Source organism: Megalobrama amblycephala, linkage group LG14 (assembly GCF_018812025.1).
Source record: "Megalobrama amblycephala isolate DHTTF-2021 linkage group LG14, ASM1881202v1, whole genome shotgun sequence".
NCBI lineage: Eukaryota > Metazoa > Chordata > Actinopteri > Cypriniformes > Xenocyprididae > Megalobrama > Megalobrama amblycephala.
In genome coordinates this window covers 43,850,388-43,869,321 of record NC_063057.1, presented here as the reverse complement: position 1 = coordinate 43,869,321, position 18,934 = coordinate 43,850,388, and the positions used below count along the sequence as shown (strand labels likewise).

Below are 18,934 nucleotides of genomic sequence, written 5' to 3'. Positions count from 1 at the left end.
GTCAAGACCACCCTGCGGCATCTCCGATAACGCTTTTGCCTGGTATACTTGCAAAAGGGCCATGGCATGCAGGGCGGAGGCGGCCTGCCCACAAGCTCTATAAGCCTTCTCCGTCAGAGAGGAAGAAAACTTACAGGCCCGGGACGGAAGGCGTGGGTCACCACGCCAGCCGGCGGCCGTAGGGCACAACTGCATCGCTACAGACCGTTCGACTGGAGGGATCCCCGTATAGCCTTTAGCCTCACCGCCATCCAGGGTGGTGAAGGCGGACGAGGGGCCTGGTCTCGAACGAACACTATACGGCGTCCGCCAAGACCTGGTCACCTCGTCGTGCACCTCCGGGAAGAAAGGCATCGGGGCGGGACGCTGAGGACCAGCGCGGCCCGCCCCGAGGTACCAATCGTCAAGCCGAGAGGGGCCGGGACAGGGTGGCTTTTTTTTTCTCTTTTTTTTTTTTTTTTTTTTTTTTTTTTTTTTTTTTTTTTTTTTTTTTTTTTTTTTTTTTTTTTGGTTCCACGCGAGCCCGACGCTCTCGGCTGCCCGGGAAAGCACAGCCATCAACTCAGGATCCGACTCGGCCACAGCCGCCACGCCATGAGACGGGGGCTCAGCCGAGTCATCCTCTCCCGAGGACTCGTGCTCGCCTTCCGATACCGTGATCGACATCTGGTCCTCCGCAGGTGCACCGAAGGACAATACTGGACGCTCCGAAGAGGGCCCAGCATGACACGGCGGTAACACCACTGGCTGCGGTGCTGTAGAGGCGGCAGGGGCCCGCGGAGCAACGCTCGGCGGGGAAGCCCTAACCGTGACCCTCAAGTCACCCTGCCTACACGCCGACGAACCGTCACTCCGACCGAAGCCAGAGAAAACGGCCGCACGGGGCATAGGGGAGGGGACCCCCGCTCCCTGAGAACCAAGGAACGAAAGTCTCGACCTCAGCACCGCGATAGTCATGTTCCCACAATGAGAACATGAACCATCTACAAACGCGGCCTCAGCGTGCTGAACGCCCAAGCACGTGATACAGCGATTGTGCCCATCAGCAGGGACCAGGGAACGACCACATCCAGTAGCGCACAGACGAAATGCCATCTCCCCAGATGCAGGGTTCGTCTGTAAAGTCTAATAGAGGGGGAACTCACAGCTCTTTGTGAATGAGACACACAGGGAGTGTCACGAAGTGTGTAAAACACACACACACAGGACCCGGCCAAATCGCAGACCAAACAATGTTGGGATTACAGCGGAACGCTGTCTCACAGCCGATGTTGCTGCCCGGACCCGGAAGCTCGTGGACTCGCTGCAGTGTCGTAGCGCCAAACACGGTAAGAGTGCTGTTTTTCTTCTTTTTTGAAGATCTTCTCAGCCGTAGGACACCAAAGCTTGGCTCCGAAGCAAAAGACAGAGTGCGATTGCATCTCCTCCCCCTTTTATATGCCCCGGATGGGGAGGGGTGCGTTATGCAAATATCGCACGCCAATGTTCATTGGCTTGTTTTAGTCTTCTCGAAGCTGATAGGGTCTCTCTAGCGATATCCCAATTCGTCGGTCACTACTGACGTACGTCGAACGTGACCGACTGAAAGGGAACTATAGGCACTCTGTCATATGGCTGCTGTACAGTAAAACTAGCACCAAATTTACAACCAACATCGAGCCGTTTTAACTCAAAACTTAAATTACATTATAATGTTTCCAACCATGGTATTGAGACAAAAAAACAGATAATATAATTCAACTAAAATGCAAAAACAGAATCAACAACCAAAATCAACCTTACTTTTTAGTGGTCTTTCTCTCATATGCTGTGATACTGCCAGTCTCGTTCACCGAGGGCTTTGGGGGCTGCTGTAATGCATGCAATGCAGTCGACTTTTCCAGGAGTAACTCCCGAGTGAATAAATTTCATCATTTTGTCTTCTACAGCTGCAATCTCCACCTCACTCCACTTTCTCATCCTAGGAACTAATGACAAGAAAATTACATTAATTGCACTGCATGTGTTGTAGGTGCAAGACTGGATTATTTTTATACTATTCTTTATGATGTTGTTGACCTTTTATAAATACAGCAAATAAAAACTATTACTGGACAGGTTCCTTACCTGATGTTACTTTCATGACCTCCCGTGTCCTCTCTGGAGATCCTTTAGAAACACAATCATATACATTTCTAAATCAAACTACTAATTACTCATAGGCTGTTTGGGGGGAATTCTTGATATTCTGATTGCATTAAACATTTAACTGCCTGTTCATACATCTTACCTTCATTCGTGTTTACTGGCCTGCTGCTATTCACTCCTGAAGTGCCTGCTTGAAGGCATGATTTAATTATTATTTAACTAATAGAAATGACAAACATCTTTAAAAAATGCGTTTACAAATCTTTACCTGGCTCACTTGATGTCACATCATGAGAATGATCTGACCGTTCTGTTTCACTCTCCATCCCAGCATCAGGCTCAACGCACTCTGAAATACTGGCTGTGTCTGAAACCGCCCACTTCTCTACTATTTAGTAGGGGAAAAGCAGTAGGCGAGCGAATAAGTATGTCAGAAGCAAAAAGAGTAGGCGAAAATTACCTAGGTGACGTAATAATTTTCGAATACTATGAATTCGGACATACTACTTGCCTCGCATACTGTTTTTCGCATACTATATAGTAGGGAAGTATGCGATTTCGGACGCAGCCAGAGAAAGGGAAATTTAATTGGAATGATGTATCCTGTGTAAAATCTTTTTGCAAGATTCTCTAGTGTAGATGAAAATGTCAATTTCTAAATTATTTATGGACAAAATAGAGCCTGATATATAGGGAAGTTGGGGTGCAGTTGATATTGATAACTAAAATAATAATGGGATAAGTTAAAGTCCTCATAGGTGGATACGTTTGCTGTTAGCAAGCTAGTATTAGCTATAGGGACTTTTGCACCGAATAATTCTAGGAACTAGCCACTAGGATAGTTCCCAGAGAACTAATTTCTCCCCCGGGTCATGTTCCTGGTTGCATTCGCACGGGCAGTATAGGAACTTTGAAGCGTCCGACAGCGGCATCTTTAAGAGCGACATTTACAAACGTTAAAACCGGTGGATGAAAGACGCTGTGATCGGAGCTGTTTCTTCATGACAGAGATGGATGTAAACGCATCATATACATGACTGAAAGAGCAAAGTGTGACTAAGAGACAAACTCTCCAATGACAACTTGCAGTATTACATATCAACTAGGGCTGCAATAACTATTCGATAAAATCGATAATGAAAATCATCGACAACGATTCTCATTATCGACTAGCCGGGTCTGCCTACCGTGCACAGAAAACATCTGACAGTTGCGTCAAATTACAGTACTGAATAACGCCTTTCTTTGGACAAAAATGCATATAAAAATACTGAAGGAAACGGTGAGCTGCTGCAGGAAAGGTACGTGATTCAAGCTGCCCAAAACATGAGAATTATTTATTTTAAGCTATTTTAATGCATTAGCGTAATTACCCTGTCAGATGCTTTCAGAGATGCGTGTGCGTACTCCGCACAAAACGTTCATTCTACGGCTATATCCTTATCTGTAAATGTTACAAATTCACGCGAACATTTCCATTTCGCATAAAGGCTCGTACTGACAGTCTGTATTAAACTTCAAACTTTACTGAATGAGCGCCGGCGCGCCCACCTGCGTCAGATAGACAGAACGCGGGAGAGAGGGAGACAATTAATTTCTTTTGCTGAAATATCTGCTGTTTAAATTTGGATTTAAAAATCACCATATCATTCAAATATTTTATGAGAGTAGTAACTGTACTGGGATAACAGCATATAATTTAAATGTAAGACATTTTTTATAGCCTATTTACAGGATAAAGAAATGACAGTAAGAGGTGATTGTGTCCAGAGTAAATGTATGTGTTCCTGCAGAACATTTCTCTTGCCTGTTGGTTAACACTGAGTTTGTGTTTTTCTTTACTATCTTAATTTTTAATGTAGAGATTTACACTATATTCAACTGTACGGTGCTAAAATTTATTAGACCTCTGCCGCCAAGTGTAAGGTTTGTGCCACAGCTGTCCTAAACTAACAGTATTGGTGATTACTAAAATAGTTTTTCATGTTTCTGTAATGGTTAATCCACCAGTATTTCTAATGCTACAATATAATAAATAATAGTAAATAATAGTGAAATAGGCAATAACATTTTTAGTTTCTAAACAAGTTTTTGTAAGAGTCCTAAAATATGTGTTCTCTCTTTATGACAGATAGTTTAACAAATTAAGCACTGTATGTGTTCATAGCATTCAATTGGGACATTTGTTTGAAGTACATTGGGCAGGATGTGCAATAATGTGTTTTTTGTAAAAAATAAATAAAATTGAATTAATCAAAAAGGAAAAAAATAATCTGTATATCTGTATATATAATAACAAGGCAGAGAGAAGAACACAACAGGTAAATGCTGTTCACTGTTTTCCATATTCATGAAGTAAATATGTTTACACAGCTTTTTAAAAATGCCGGGTGCTGGTGTTTGCTATGCTTTTGACCAATCAACATCACTGATAGTTCCTATAGTGCTGGTTTAGCCCCTACTTTGAAGTAGGAGCTAATTTAGTTCCCCCAAAAGGAGCTCCTAGAACTAAAATCATTCCTAGTTCCTGCGTGTGAACATGGCAAAATACAGGTACTACCACCAATAGTTCTAGGAACTACGAAAATGTTCTTATGTATTAGCAAGCAGCTGTAACTAAGGCACTTAGTAACGTAAACTGACATTTGGATATCTGACTTTCCCCCTTATCCCAGTGAATGGCTGTGAAACACTTTAATATTTACAACTATTTGATTAATTTAACTAAAACAACAGTGGGACAAGCTATTCGAAAGCTGTTGTAGCTAAGGCACTCACAAACATAACGTTACTGCACAGCATTCTAAGTTGTGTACTGTTAAAATGCTACAGCTTAGCTTAAACAAATATAAAAACTGCCATTTGGATATTTGACATACCAGTGACTAAATGTTTACTGCACACGTAGGCATATTGAGGCATACCGGGTGTCAGGATCCCACAATTTACCTATTCTTCCAGCTGATGGTTCACGTCTTATTGCCTGTATCCACTTTTGTCTCCTTAAAGGCTGGATTTTACCGTTTGCTAGCTTATAAAAACTTAGTTCTGGGTTTCTTTAGCTTGTTTGCTGTATACCGTCACACAATATGAGATCCCGTCTCTGTGAAATCGTTCCTGCAATCAACAGGTGTGAGGTCTTGCAGTCCGGTCGAATCATCTAGTGTGTGCGTTCAGAAGATTATAATGCTAAAAATCAGTTGAAACTGTTATTTCTGCAAAAATATGACCCCAAACATCATCACATGTTCACAAAACTCCTAAAAGTAGACAAAGAGAACCCAATCAAACAAATGAGACAAACTTTGGTCTTCTTTACCCATTCTTTGGTAGAACGACTTGTGTGTTTGGGCTCACTGTCTTACTGCATGACCCACTTTCTCAGTTCATGGACTGATGTCTTGACATTTTCATTTAAAATTCGCTGGTACTGTATAATTCAGAATTCATTGTTCCATCATTGATGGCAATTCATCCGGGCCAAGATGCAGCAAAACATGCCCAAACATGATACTACTACCACCACCATGTTTCATTGAGGGGATAAGGATCTCATGCTGGAATGCAGTGTTTTTCTCTCTCCAAACATAACGCTTCTATTTTTTCCAGTAGCCACCTGGCTTGTCCACATGATCTGTATGCATACAGGCAGCAATGTACAGGAAAGCACTGACTGTCTTCTTGCAACTCTTCAAAGCACACCATGGTTGTTCAGTGTTCTCCTGATGGTGGACTCATAATCATTAACATCAGCCAACATGAAAGAGGCCTTTAGTTGCTTAGAAGTTACCTTGGGATCCTTTGTGACTTCACTGACTATTTCATGTTTTGATTTTGGAGTGATCTTTGTTGGTCGACCACTCTTGGGGGAGGTTAGCAATTATCTCGAATTTCCTCCATTTGTACACAATATGTCTAACTGGATTTGTGGAGTCCAAACTCTTTAGAGATGATTTTATAACCTTTGTCCAGTCTGAAGAGCAACAACAACTCTGAGGTCCTCAGAAATCTCCTTTGTCCGTGCCATAACACACTTCCACATGTTTTTGTGAAGTTCAGGCTTTTCTATATCCCTGTTTTTTAAATAAAACAGGGCACAAACTGACACCCGATAATCATTGATTGAAAACATTTAAGAACAGGTGGAGCCTAAGTTTACCTTCAAATTAACTGCTAATCTTGGAGCTTTACATATTTTTTCCAATCACAGATATGTAATACTGGATATTTTTTCTCAATGAATAATTGACAAAGTAAATATTTTTGTCTCAGTTGTTCGATTAGGTTCTCTTTGTCTACTTTTAGTATTTTTGTGAACATTTGATGTTTTGGGTCATATTTTTGCAGAAATATAGAAAATTCTAAAGGGTTCACAAATATTCAAGCTGCACTGTATATAATTTAATAGTTTTTTTTTTAAGTCAGCATATCATGAGGTCACGAACTTGGATTTGAGGTGGACATAAAAGGAAGAAAAATGGTTTACCTGTGTGTACACGTTTCAAGACATGTTGTTGCAAACTTAGCACAGGTACTATAAACATGCGTTTTTAGATTAAATGTGGACATATTCAGAAATTAAGAAAACTGTTTCACCCGTGCATGTGTTTACACACACCCAACATTGATTTCCTCTTATGTGCAAAAAAATTTAAACCAGTTGAATCAGTTTGTTTAAATAGTTTCACTTTTGACAGACTGCATTTTGTGAAGGGAATAACACGAACAACATCAGGAGAGCAAATCAGTTTGTGAATAAACAATCTGTTTAATCCTGCTATCTAGAGACCGAATGGATTTATGAACTGAATGAAGTTTGTGTTTGATGTTCTTCATTGTTGATAGAGAGGTAGGATTGAACAAATATTTCTGGATTCATTCTCATGCATTGGTAAATCAATGAATCTGCATGTGTAAATACTTGTATTTCTATTCCTCCTGTAATGTAAGAGTATTTTCAGATGCTTTAGTCTCTCTACTGTTACATCAAAGAAGTAATGTTTGTCTACGTATAGGAGTAACAGTGAAAAAAGTAATAATGTTTGGGGTGAGTTAGTGTGCTGGTCCCCTCCCCGCACGGCATAAGCGTTATGTTCAAGTTCACAAATTTAATTTACAAAAAAATACAAATAACAAAGTAACTCAAAAGGAAGCAAAATATAACTTCAGGAGGGGAAAGAGTCAAAATAACAAACAAAAGTATCCTCTGACTAGTTGGGAAGTAAAACTACTTTAACTTACAAAAGAAAACAAATTAACAACAGAAATGTAGACTAACTCCCCAACTAAGCAAAAACAGAAGAAAAGGGTTTTACAAAAATAAAACTGGCACCCACCTGCCTACGTTTGAGCACGTAGTGCCAATACATCAGGGAAGATCAACAACAAACTTCAGCTGGCTGTAATAAGCCGTAACTTAGTAATTAGGTATTTGATTTGATCAGTTTTACACATTTGTAGCCATCTTAATTAGACATTAGTATAATTAAAATAAATAATGGTAGATATTAATCTCTTACTGGCCTGCACTGTAAACCCAAATAAGTTGGGCAAGTCAAAAAAATTGAGGTAATCAGTTTTATCAAATTTTTTTAGTTATGCCCTTCCCAGTTTGACAGACAAGCTGTTTTAACTAAAAGTAACTTGCACTGACATGTCTTAAAATATGTCAGTGCCATTGTTTTGTCTCAAGATGCACACCCGTAATGTTCTTTTTTTTTTTTTTAGTGTACATTTATAAAAACAACTTAAATGTCCTAATTGAACCAAGGCTTAATCCTGGCTTGGCCTAAGCCCTGTCTGTGAAACCAGACCTTGATGTTCCCAATTTTAAGTAAGCAGAACTATCAAGCTTTTCTTATTTTGAGTTCTTGCAAATCAAATAAGTTTCACTTCACTGTAAACCATAATAAAAAAAAAAAATCAGAAAATGCCAACTTGTTAATTTGCAAACATGTTAACAATAGCATGGTCTAACACTTACTGAACAAGTACAGCAACTTAAAACATGTAACTTACCTGCTCTGAAACCAAGCAGCATGTGCCACTTGTCACCATGATGGTAACTCTCCAAAAACCCACATTAACAGAAACTCTTCTAAATTAACATAAAAAATTAATCCCTACTAAATCTCCCTTATCCATTAATCTTATGCAAAAACATTATATAACACTTTATTTTAGCATTTACTCTCCCTTTCGAGTGCCATGGGAAAAGCATGCTGAGAAATTGAAATTCCAGCCCAGTTTCAGTTAAACTTAAGTTAATCTAAATTAAAAGAAATGAATTCATACAACTCAAACAATAAATCAGTTCAGTTTACTTGAAATATATCAGTTCTGTGAACTCAAAAGAAAAAAACAAAGTTCAAAATACTCATAACAGTTCATTTAACTGAATTAATTTGTTTGGTTTGAGTAGGACAAACTTAAATTAAAGTATTTTGAGCATTAGGGTTTACAGTGTGTTTAGCTTGAATCATCCAAAACAATCCCTCAAAATTGATAAAAGAACACATTATACAGACACTCTATATTTAATCTTATTATATGATTAGTTAAATGCATTTGACAGATTTGACTTTATAAAACATATGCACTAGATTTGTAAAAGGTGTTTTTATGCATGTTTAGCTTGGGTTTTGTTGCATTTACACTTTTCTGACCACTAGGTGTCAGATTGTTTCAAAGCCTCGACACATTATCTGGAAGTCAAGCTTCGGTATGGAACATCCCTCAGTCTCGTTGACTCGGATGTACATCATTGCTTACGTTGGAACGTCCTAAACCCTTGATCACTTGGAATCTGCTATGGAGTTTATTTATTAATTACATTTTTTTTTTTAGCTTACGAAACTGTTTAATGCAGCATTCTATATGTGTATTTGGGTTGTTTTAGATATTTAAAAAATAATAATTCATAAATCAGAGTTGTTTGTGGTGGGTCAAGGGTCTGTCCATAAACTTCCCTCATCCACTTCACGAAGTGGAACACACTTCAAAATGGTGGCAGCGATTCCCCTGAGGGAAAGTGCTTAGGATAGTTTGCGAGTGCATGTCTAAAAGTGGAGTGGAACACAGAAACCCTTCAGACCTTTATTAGTTTGTTTAGGTGTGTTTGATTAGGGTTGAAGCAGGACTCTGCAGGACGAACAGACATTCGCCACCCCTGCAATATACAATACCATAATACACAATTAATTACATAATCATGGAACGTAACATTACTGAGATTTTTTCTTGCATCCTTGAAGTACCTGCTGATGAAGTTTCTGAAATGATTGATGGGTAATTTTTTTTATCCAAAGCTTTGTAGCTCAGAGTGTGAATGTGTTTATGAGTCTGTCTCTTTTTATTATTCCTCTTGTATGTCTTAAGAAGTAAATTCTGGTGTAATTTTATTGTCTATTTCTAAAGCACTGCATGTAAAATGAGTCTCAGAGAGGAGGACGATGTTACCACACATAAAGCAGCATCTTCCGAACCCAGCTGTGTGTCTATGAAGAGTGATGGATCCATGGATTATCCCCTTAATCTCAGTGATAAAGCAGTGACCTCTGACAATGAGTGAGTATAAATGTGATGTGTTGTGCGATGTAAAGAGAATACAATTACTCTGCCTCCTTATTTGCCCTTTCCTACACATATTAACTAATGTATTAAATATAGGATAATGCTTTGTTTATTGATTTTTTTATTGCTTTCTGGAAAGGCTTTATATGGGCAATTACGTAACTGTTGTATGTGTTTGTTATTTTTGTGTGTAACACAAAAAGAAAGATATTCAATGTGGATTTGCAATTAAAAATCAAAGTTCATTATTTTTATTATTTCACAAGAGAAAAAAAAAAAACATTTTGGCCCTCATGCCTTCTTCAGTGTGTAAAGTAATTTAGTGTCACCATACAATCAATTAAAGGTGCAATAGAATAAAAAAAACCTGTATTTACCTTTACCTTGGCATAATTTAATAATTAGAGTTCAGTACATGGAAATGACATACAGTGAGTCTCAAATACCATTGTTTCCTCCTTCTTATGTAAATTTGATTCGTGCAAAAGACCTCTGAAGAACAGGCGAATCTCAACATAACACCGACTCTGACGCAACAGTCGGGATCATTATTATTTACGCCCCCAACATTTGCATATGCCAGCCCATGTTCAAGGCATTAGACAAGCCAGTATTAACATCTGGAGCTACACAGTTGAATCATCAGACTTTCTGCAGGTATTGTGAAGCAAGCAAACAAGAACAATAGCAAAAATGGCAGATGGAGCAATAATAACTGACATGATCCATGATATCATGATATTTTTTGTGATATTTGTAAATCGTCTTTCTAAATGTTTCGTTAGCATGTTGCTAATGTACTGTTAAATGTAGTTAAGGTTACCATAATTTCTTACTGTATTCACGGAGACAAGAGCCGTCGTTATTTTCATTTTGAACCTGAAAACATGTGCAGTCTGTATAATTCATAAACGCTTCTTTGTTCTTTATAAATCTTTCCAACTGTGTGTAGCTTTAGCCCCGTTAGCCACAGCACACTATCAAACTAATTCAGAATCAAATTTTAGCAAACATCCACAAAATACATGACATACTTACGTGATCTGATATGCTAGAACGCAAACAGTTGTTAAAGATCAATTTTGAGAGTTATATTGTGAACTTCTGTAGTATTTATGCAATTTTTAATGGAGTCGCCAGCTTGGGGGCAGGGAGCACGAACATTTAAAGGTACACACACCAAATCAGAGCATTTTTAATCCCACCCCAAAATAGGCAGTTAAAACATGGTATAATAAAATATCTATGGGGTATTTTGAGCTGAAACTTCATAGACACATTCTGGGCACACCTTAGACTTACAGTATATTACATCGTGTGAAATTGACATTCTAGGACACCTTTAATGTCTTTCTGCTCTTTAAAAAATGACCATGATTTTAACAGTAAAAGTCATTGTATAATTTACAGTGAAAAAAACATAAATTGACATTCCCACAATTCCCTGCATGACACTTCACATTTGATTTAAATAACTGTTTCTTCTTAGTTTTTTCTAATCAGTTATGTACATTAGGGTTTTATGTTACCATTAATGTTGTTAAATTAATCTTTATTGCATTTTTAAAATTTCATGTGTGTTACCATGATGGTGTTTAGTGTTTGTGTGAATGACACTGTGCACTTTCCCGCAATCCGGTACTTTTGGACGGTTAGTTTTGCTAAACTGGTTGAACTGGTTGTCTTTGTTTGTGTAAGTGGATATGATCTGTATCTGGTTATAGTCAGCTGATGTGATTGTTCTAACTGAGACTTGGCTAAACAAATCAGATTTAAAATCAAATTGGCTTTATTTCAGGTGACTATGCAACGCATGCACAGTTGTAGTCAGAAAAGCTAAAACTGAGAATTTCCGTATACAAACATCAAGCAATCTAAATAATTCATCAAAGAAAACTAGTTTACCTGTGCATGTTTGGTAAACAACTTTTTTTGCTCACTTCTTTCATGACAATAGAAACCAGTTCAGCCAGTTTATGATGCAACCTACTTCACAGTCTGACTGCATTTAGGAATGCATGAAAGGAAGAAAACATGAACAACATCAGAAAAGAAAAGATAATAATAATAAAAATTCTGTCTTGCAGAGGTGAAAATAAAAAGAAAACTGTACTTAAATTTCTTAAGTATTGCTACTAATTACCTAATTACCTTGAGTAGTTTACTGCGTAAGTTAATACGTTACAATGTACTTCAGTATTTTTCTATTTTACCCAAAATGTGGTAATGTGAACATTATGGAGCACTAAACACTCATGTAATGTGTTTCATTCATGCCGGAGGGTAACCACCCACAGAAAAAACACAAATTAAACTCATAGAACCATAAATCTTTAAAGGAAATCCTTTATGTGGACAAGAGGGTATTAGTTCCCATTCAGTCAGTCACATTCGATGTTACGTCAATACTGGCGTAATGGGGTATCGCCTGGGAGCCCCACGATTCTTACATTTTCTCTCCTTGACCTGTTCTCCAAGTCGTCCACCTTTTCGGACAGCACCCGCATGAGCTTTTCTGTTTCTTTAACTTTATTTTCCAATGATGTTGCGCTGTCTTCTATGTCAGAAACACGTTTCGTATTGTCCTCAACTCGCTGCGAAATAGCATCCAAAGTACATGTAAACATAGTTTTTTTCCAAAATTTTGGTGACGCACTCCGTAACTTCTCATGTGAGCTTAACCCTCTGGGGTCTGAGGATTTTTGGGCCCTGGAGAAGTTTTGACATGCCCTGAGATTTGTGCTTTTTTCAGTTGTTCATAAACATATTAATGACGAAAGTGTCAATATGTGAGGAACATGTATGTACATGTTTGTTTTTTTATGAAGGAATAACATTTATGTGTGGTTATTGAAAAACAAAAAACTAATAAGATAAAAAAATGATATTAAATCTGTGTTCAGAAGACTTCTGGGTATTGGAGGTAGACCAAAGTTTTTGCTTCAAAATGATGTAAAATGATGTAATGATCCTGCCTACTCGTTCATATAAAACAATATATTGATTTAGTTTTTTTAAGACACTTTTTGTCAAGAAACACAGTATGCATAGAGGCGTGAATCTTCATGAATAATGCTGTGATTCACACCTGAGAAGACAAAAGATTTGCATAATGAGCTGTAATGACCTGCATAATAATGAGCTCTTTCAGTCAGGTAGGCTGTGAAAAAACCTTGTCTCAAGCTCATCATGGTGTATAATCAAACATACAGAAACCACAGCAATACTGTGAAATATTATTACAATTTAAAATAATGGTTTTCTATTATATACTTTAAAATGAAATGTATTTCTGTAATGCAAAGCGTCTGAACAGTCATGTTACCTCTATGGCATTTCATATAGGCTTTTAGCTTAAGTGAGTAACCACACTCACATGAGCCGCCATCCTGTGAATCCATCCAAGTTTCGGGTGTGTCACTCATTGACAAGTCCATTAAAAACAAATGGAGATGGGCTTGGCTTTATAGGAATGGGGGAGGATGGCTGCTCGCTCCAATCCTGGCGTAAAAAAAAGTGCTTCTGCGGCATCAATCTGTTACGGTATGGTGGTGTAGAGATGAGGCAGATCACGGATTTCCACAATAATACAATACTTTAATGAACACTAAGGCAGAGTACATCCAACATACGCAAACACAAACAGAGAACGGACGAGGAGTGAAGGGAGTGAGTGCAATATATGGGGAGTGCTGACAATAGAGTCCAGGTGCAGGTGATGAGTGAAGATGAGGAGATGACGAGGGAAGTGAGTGCAGGTGTGGAGAACAGGAGGATCATGGGATATGGAGTCCAGGGAAACAAGGGTTCTGTGACACAATCATGGTGCTATTAGTTTCCTTCTGTTCAGTGATAACAGGTTGAGTTAGAACAATGTTATAAATTCTTATTATCTTTATGTCACCGCCATTCCTCCTCCCTGGGTTTTTTTTTTTTCTTTTTTCTTTTTTTTTCTTTCTTCTTGTGTTGTTTTCCCTTTTGTAAATGTTTAAAAATGTGGAATGTCCTTATTATGTCAGTTGTTTCAATTATGCCTTTTTTACCTTCCACTCAATAAATATTTTGAACATAAATTCTTATTATAATGTTCAAAGTATAATGCTCAGGTTAAAAACAGAAATTATATTTAGTTTGTGATATTAGCTAATTCTGCGGCAAAAGCATTCTCTGTTGGCTTTTTAAAGTTGTTAAAGTTATGCAAATGGTTAATTATTTGTATGACTACATTACAAAGATTCAAGTCTTGTAAAAGCATTAGATTGAAAACACTGAAATTTCATAAAAGTGTGTAAACAATAGAAATGCAGGTCAAAATTGCCTTTCTTTAAATGTAAATGTTCTTTGAGCAGTCTTTCATTTGTATGGATGTACACATTATACTCCTAATTACACCCAGCTCTTAAACTGGGTGTGTGACAGGTATGGCTGTGGAATGGGGTTTGGCCAAGGAAATTTTTTCAGTCAAAAGATTTTTTTTTTTTTTGCTTTAACCTCTCTATTAAATGTCATTAGTGTAACTGGCAAGAATTAAAAAAAAATTGGAAAAGCACATCCAAGAATTGAATTTCAATGTTTCCTCTTAAAATGTTTCTCTTGTTTGCCTCAAAGTAAATTCAGGTGTATTTTTATTGTCTGATTCTAGCACTGCATGTAAAATCCGACTCAATGAGAAAAGAGAGGAGGAAGATGTTCACACGCATGAAGCAGCATATCCAGAACCCAGCTGTGTGTCTATGAAGAGTGACGGATCCATGGATTATCCCCTTAATCTCAGTGATAGAACAGTGACATCTGACAATGAGTGAGTATAAATGTGATGTGTTGTGCGATGTAAAGAGAATACAATTACCCTGCCTTCTTATTTAATATATATAATGCTTTATTGTTTTCATCGTTGTAATACTTTGTTTCATGGATAGGCTTTATATGGGCAATGATGTAACCCCTTTTGCTCCCTGAGCACCACAGCAAAAATGGCTGTCCAAATTCCAAGTATGGGACACCATACTTGGCTACATGTCACTTTCACAATTTAAAGATTGCTTTATAAATAATCTTTCTGATCATTTTCATCTCCTTAGCATACCAAATTGCTAAGAAGAACTCAATATTGCAACAGAAACTACTGACTCTCTCTTTTCCAGCACATTAGACTCAGAACGCAAAAAAACGCAATCTGATCCTAGAGAATTAGTAAATTACCGGGCAATCTCGAATCTACCTTTTCTGTCAATAAATACTAGAAAAGGCAGTATCATTGCAATAATGTTTCTTTTCTTTTTTTTTTTTAGAAAGAAAGGGTATCTGCGTGGATTTCCAGTCAGGATTTAGACCGTACCATAGTACTGAGACTGCTCTCATTAGAGTTAAAAATTAATTGCTCTTATCATCCGATCGTGGTTGTATCTCTATTAGTGTTACTGGATCTTAGTGCTGCATTTGATACTGGCGATTACAACATTATTTTCAATAGACTTAAAAACTAGGTTGGTATTAGTGGAATTACATTCACATGGTTTAAATCATACTTATCTGATTGTTATCAGTTTGTAGCAGTAAAGTAAGAGATGTCATACCAATCACAAGTTCAGTATGGAGTATTGTACTATAATAGTTATAGTACTTTTACATTGTAAATTCAGATAACATTGGGCTGCTGTGTGTCTCTGCATGATGGGCCAGTCCAAAAAAACAGCAAAAAAACAGTTGCAAAAGTCCATTGAAAAGGGACAGGATCAGGAAAGGACCATGAGCCAGTTCGTGTCATCCGAAGCACAACATGTCGGTGTGCTGTCCATAAGACTGTCACATCTGATAATGCTCAAATATTTGAATGATTATCTCTTTTTTAATTCTTCTTCACTGTTTTTCTGTTTTTTATCCACTGTTTCTGCAGAGTGAAAAGAGATGATGTTATCAGATCAGTGACGCCCCGTCAGACCCTCATCAGAGAGAGAGTCAAAGACCAACACAAAACCAGCATGAAGAAAAAGTATGAGAGCTTATTTGAGGGAATAAAACTACGAAAGAATCAAACTCTCGTGAATAGGATCTACACACAGCTCTATATCATAGAGGGAGAGAGTGAAGGAGTGAATGAAGAACATGAGGTTTTACAGATGGAGAAAACACCCAAAACACAAGACACTCCAATCTACTGCAATGACATCTTTAAACTGTTACATGAACCAGAATGTGAGGAGAAATACCAAATCAAGACTGTTCTTACTAAAGGTATTGCTGGAATTGGAAAAACTGTCTCTGTGCAGAAGTTCATTCTGGACTGGGCTGAGGGAAAAGCCAATCAGGATGTAGATTTCATGTTTGTGCTTCCATTTCGAGAGTTGAACTTGATTAAAGATCATCAATACAGTCTTCATAGACTTCTATTGGACTTTCATCCTGAACTTAAAGATGTGGACTCAAAAATGTATGAGGAGTGTAAAGTTGTGTTCATTTTTGATGGTCTGGATGAAAGCAGAATTACACTGATGATTTCAGACAAACAGAAGGTTTGTGATGTGAATGAGTCTTCATCAGTGGGTGTGTTGATGTCAAACCTCATTAGACGAGACCTGCTTCCCTCTGCTCTCATCTGGATCACCTCCAGACCAGCAGCAGCCAAACAGATCCCCTCAAAATACATCAACCATCTGACAGAAATTAAGGGATTCAGTGAGCCTCAGAAAGAGGAATATTTCAGGAAGAGAATCAGTGATGAACATCAAGCCAGCAGAATCATCTCACACATTAGAAGATCAAGAAGCCTTGACATCATGTGTCGCATACCCGTCTTCTGCTGGATCTCAGCCACTGTGCTTCAAAATCTCCTGAAACAGGATGACACTGCAGAAATCCCTCAGACTCTGACTGAAATGTACATCCATTTCCTGCTGACACAGATCAACATGAGGAATCAGAAGTATGATGAGAAAGATCCAGAGAAAATCTTGAAGCCCAACAGAGATGTGATTGTGAAATTTGCTGAATTGGCTTTCAAACAGCTGATGAAGGGCAATGTGATGTTCTATGAGGAAGACCTGATTGAGAGCGGCATAGACGTCACTGATGCCTCAGTGTATTCTGGGATTTGCACCGAGATCTTTAAGGAGGAATCTGTGATTCATCAAAGGAAGGTCTACTGCTTCATACATCTGAGCTTTCAGGAGTTTCTAGCTGCTTTCTTTGTGTTTTACTCCCATGTAGACAAGAATAAGAAATCAGTGAAGTTGTTTTTGAAAGAAGGATATCAGCAGTACCGTCAGGAAAACTCTCTGAATGAGCTACTAAAAGCAGCAGTTGATAAATCCTTACAGAGTGAAAATGGACACCTGGATCTTTTCCTGCGGTTCCTGCTGGGCATCTCACTGGAGTCCAAGCAGAGACTCTTACAGGATCTACTGCCACATACAGTGAACAGCTCAGAGACCATCAAGAGAATCACACAGTACATTAAAGACAAAATCAAAGGAGTTAACCATCTGTCAGCTGACCGAAGCATCAATCTGTTCCTCTGTTTGCTGGAAATTAAGGATCAGACTCTGTGCATAGATATTCAGGAGTTTGTGAAATCAGAGAATCACTCAGTGAATCAACTCTCTCCATCTCACTGCTCAACAATAGCCTACATGCTTCAGATATCGGAGGAAGTGCTGAATGAGTTTGATCTGAAGAAGTACAACACAACAGATGAGGGTAGAAAGAGACTGATACCAGCTGTTCTGAACTGCAGAAAAGCTCTGTGAGTATTTATTTCTGTAACTGGAGATTAAATTGAATGTGTAGTGTATGTATGTGTATGTTCAGAAACTGCCCAGTCACAGTGGAAAAGTACATACACTACACAGTGTTGCTGATGCATAAATTTGTGTTTTGGATCTCTTCTTTATCAAACCATATTTCATCCTCTGTTTTAGACTTGCTGAATGTGATCTTACTGGTCAGTTCTGTAAAAGTTTGTTTTCATCTCTACAATCATCAAACTCACTGAGAGAGCTGGACATGAGTCACAATGACCTGCGGAAATTAAATGTGAAGCTTCTGTCTGATGGACTAAAGAGTTCACACTGTCAACTCAACATACTGAGGTTTGGGATTTTCTATAAAATAGAATTTGATCCCAAAGACAATAAATTGACCTAACATGCTCATCAATGGTTTTCAAAACACAAGGCAGCCACTCGAGTAATAAGAAAAATAGAAGAAAAATGGTAACACTATTTTACAATACAATTCAATACAATGTTTATTTATATAGCACATTTAAAACAACCAAAGTCGACCAAAGTGCTGCACAGAGTATGCAAAACAGAACAGTCAAGAAGATTACAAACAATAAAACACAAAACACAAACTTGTAGAATGGATGAGTTTCACTAAAATAAAGGATCATTGCACAGCAAGTCAGGAAATATTAAATGCCAGGGAGAAGTAATAAGTTTAAAGAGTAGACTTAAAAATTGATAGAGTTGAGGCAGCTCGAATATTAATTGGTAGACTATTCCACAACTTAGGGCCAAAAACAGAAAAAGCACGATCACCTCTGTTTTTGAGACATGCCCTGGGAACTTGCAATAAACCAGAATCAGGCGATCTGAGTGGCTCTTGACTGAGTGTATGGAAGTAGCAAATCAGATAGGTACTGTGGAGCCTGATTATGAAGAGATTTATAGACAAACAATACAATTTTAAAATCAATTCTATATTTGACTGGCATCCAATGCAATTAAATGAAAACTGGTGTAATATACTCATGTTTACGCTTCCCACAAAGAAGCCGAGCCACTGCATTCTGAACCAACTGTAGACGTGAAACACATGACTGAGGAGCACCAATATACAATGAGTTGCAGTAATCCAAACAAGATGTTACAAAAGCATGCATAACCATTTCAAGCTTCTTTAGAGACAAAAATGGCTTCACCTTCGTCAGAAGACGAAGATGATGAAAACAGGACTTGACCACAGCACTTGTCAAACTAAATGCCTAAATTTCTTACAAATGTAGTGCTGTATGGAATAAGAAGTCATGAATCAAAATCATGTACACAATGGTCATTTGAGCCAAACAAAATAAATTCAGTTTTACTCTCATTGAGGCTTAAAAAATTATTCGCAAGCCAAAGTTTTAGTTCGTCTAAATAATCTGAAATAAATAATCTTTAAAGCCTGTTTATTATCACGCTTCAAGGGGATATAAATTTGTGTGTCATCAGCATACAGATGAAGAGAGAAG

General features: G+C 37.9%; 1 protein-coding gene across 2 annotated transcripts in view; it reads left to right on the top strand.

The window, feature by feature from the left end:
* Positions 1–6,814: 6,814 nt before the first annotated feature.
* Positions 6,815–18,934, top strand: part of LOC125245973 (NACHT, LRR and PYD domains-containing protein 3-like) — a 30,463-nt gene continuing 18,343 nt past the window's right edge. For both annotated transcript variants that reach the window (XM_048156784.1, XM_048156783.1), the window contains exons 1-5: positions 6,815–6,976; positions 9,544–9,693; positions 14,342–14,500; positions 15,596–17,440; positions 17,616–17,786. In XM_048156784.1, the coding sequence (XP_048012741.1) occupies positions 9,557–9,693; positions 14,342–14,500; positions 15,596–17,440; positions 17,616–17,786 (2,312 nt within the window). In that variant the 5' untranslated portion in view covers positions 6,815–6,976; positions 9,544–9,556. The remainder of the gene's footprint in view (positions 6,977–9,543; positions 9,694–14,341; positions 14,501–15,595; positions 17,441–17,615; positions 17,787–18,934) is intronic.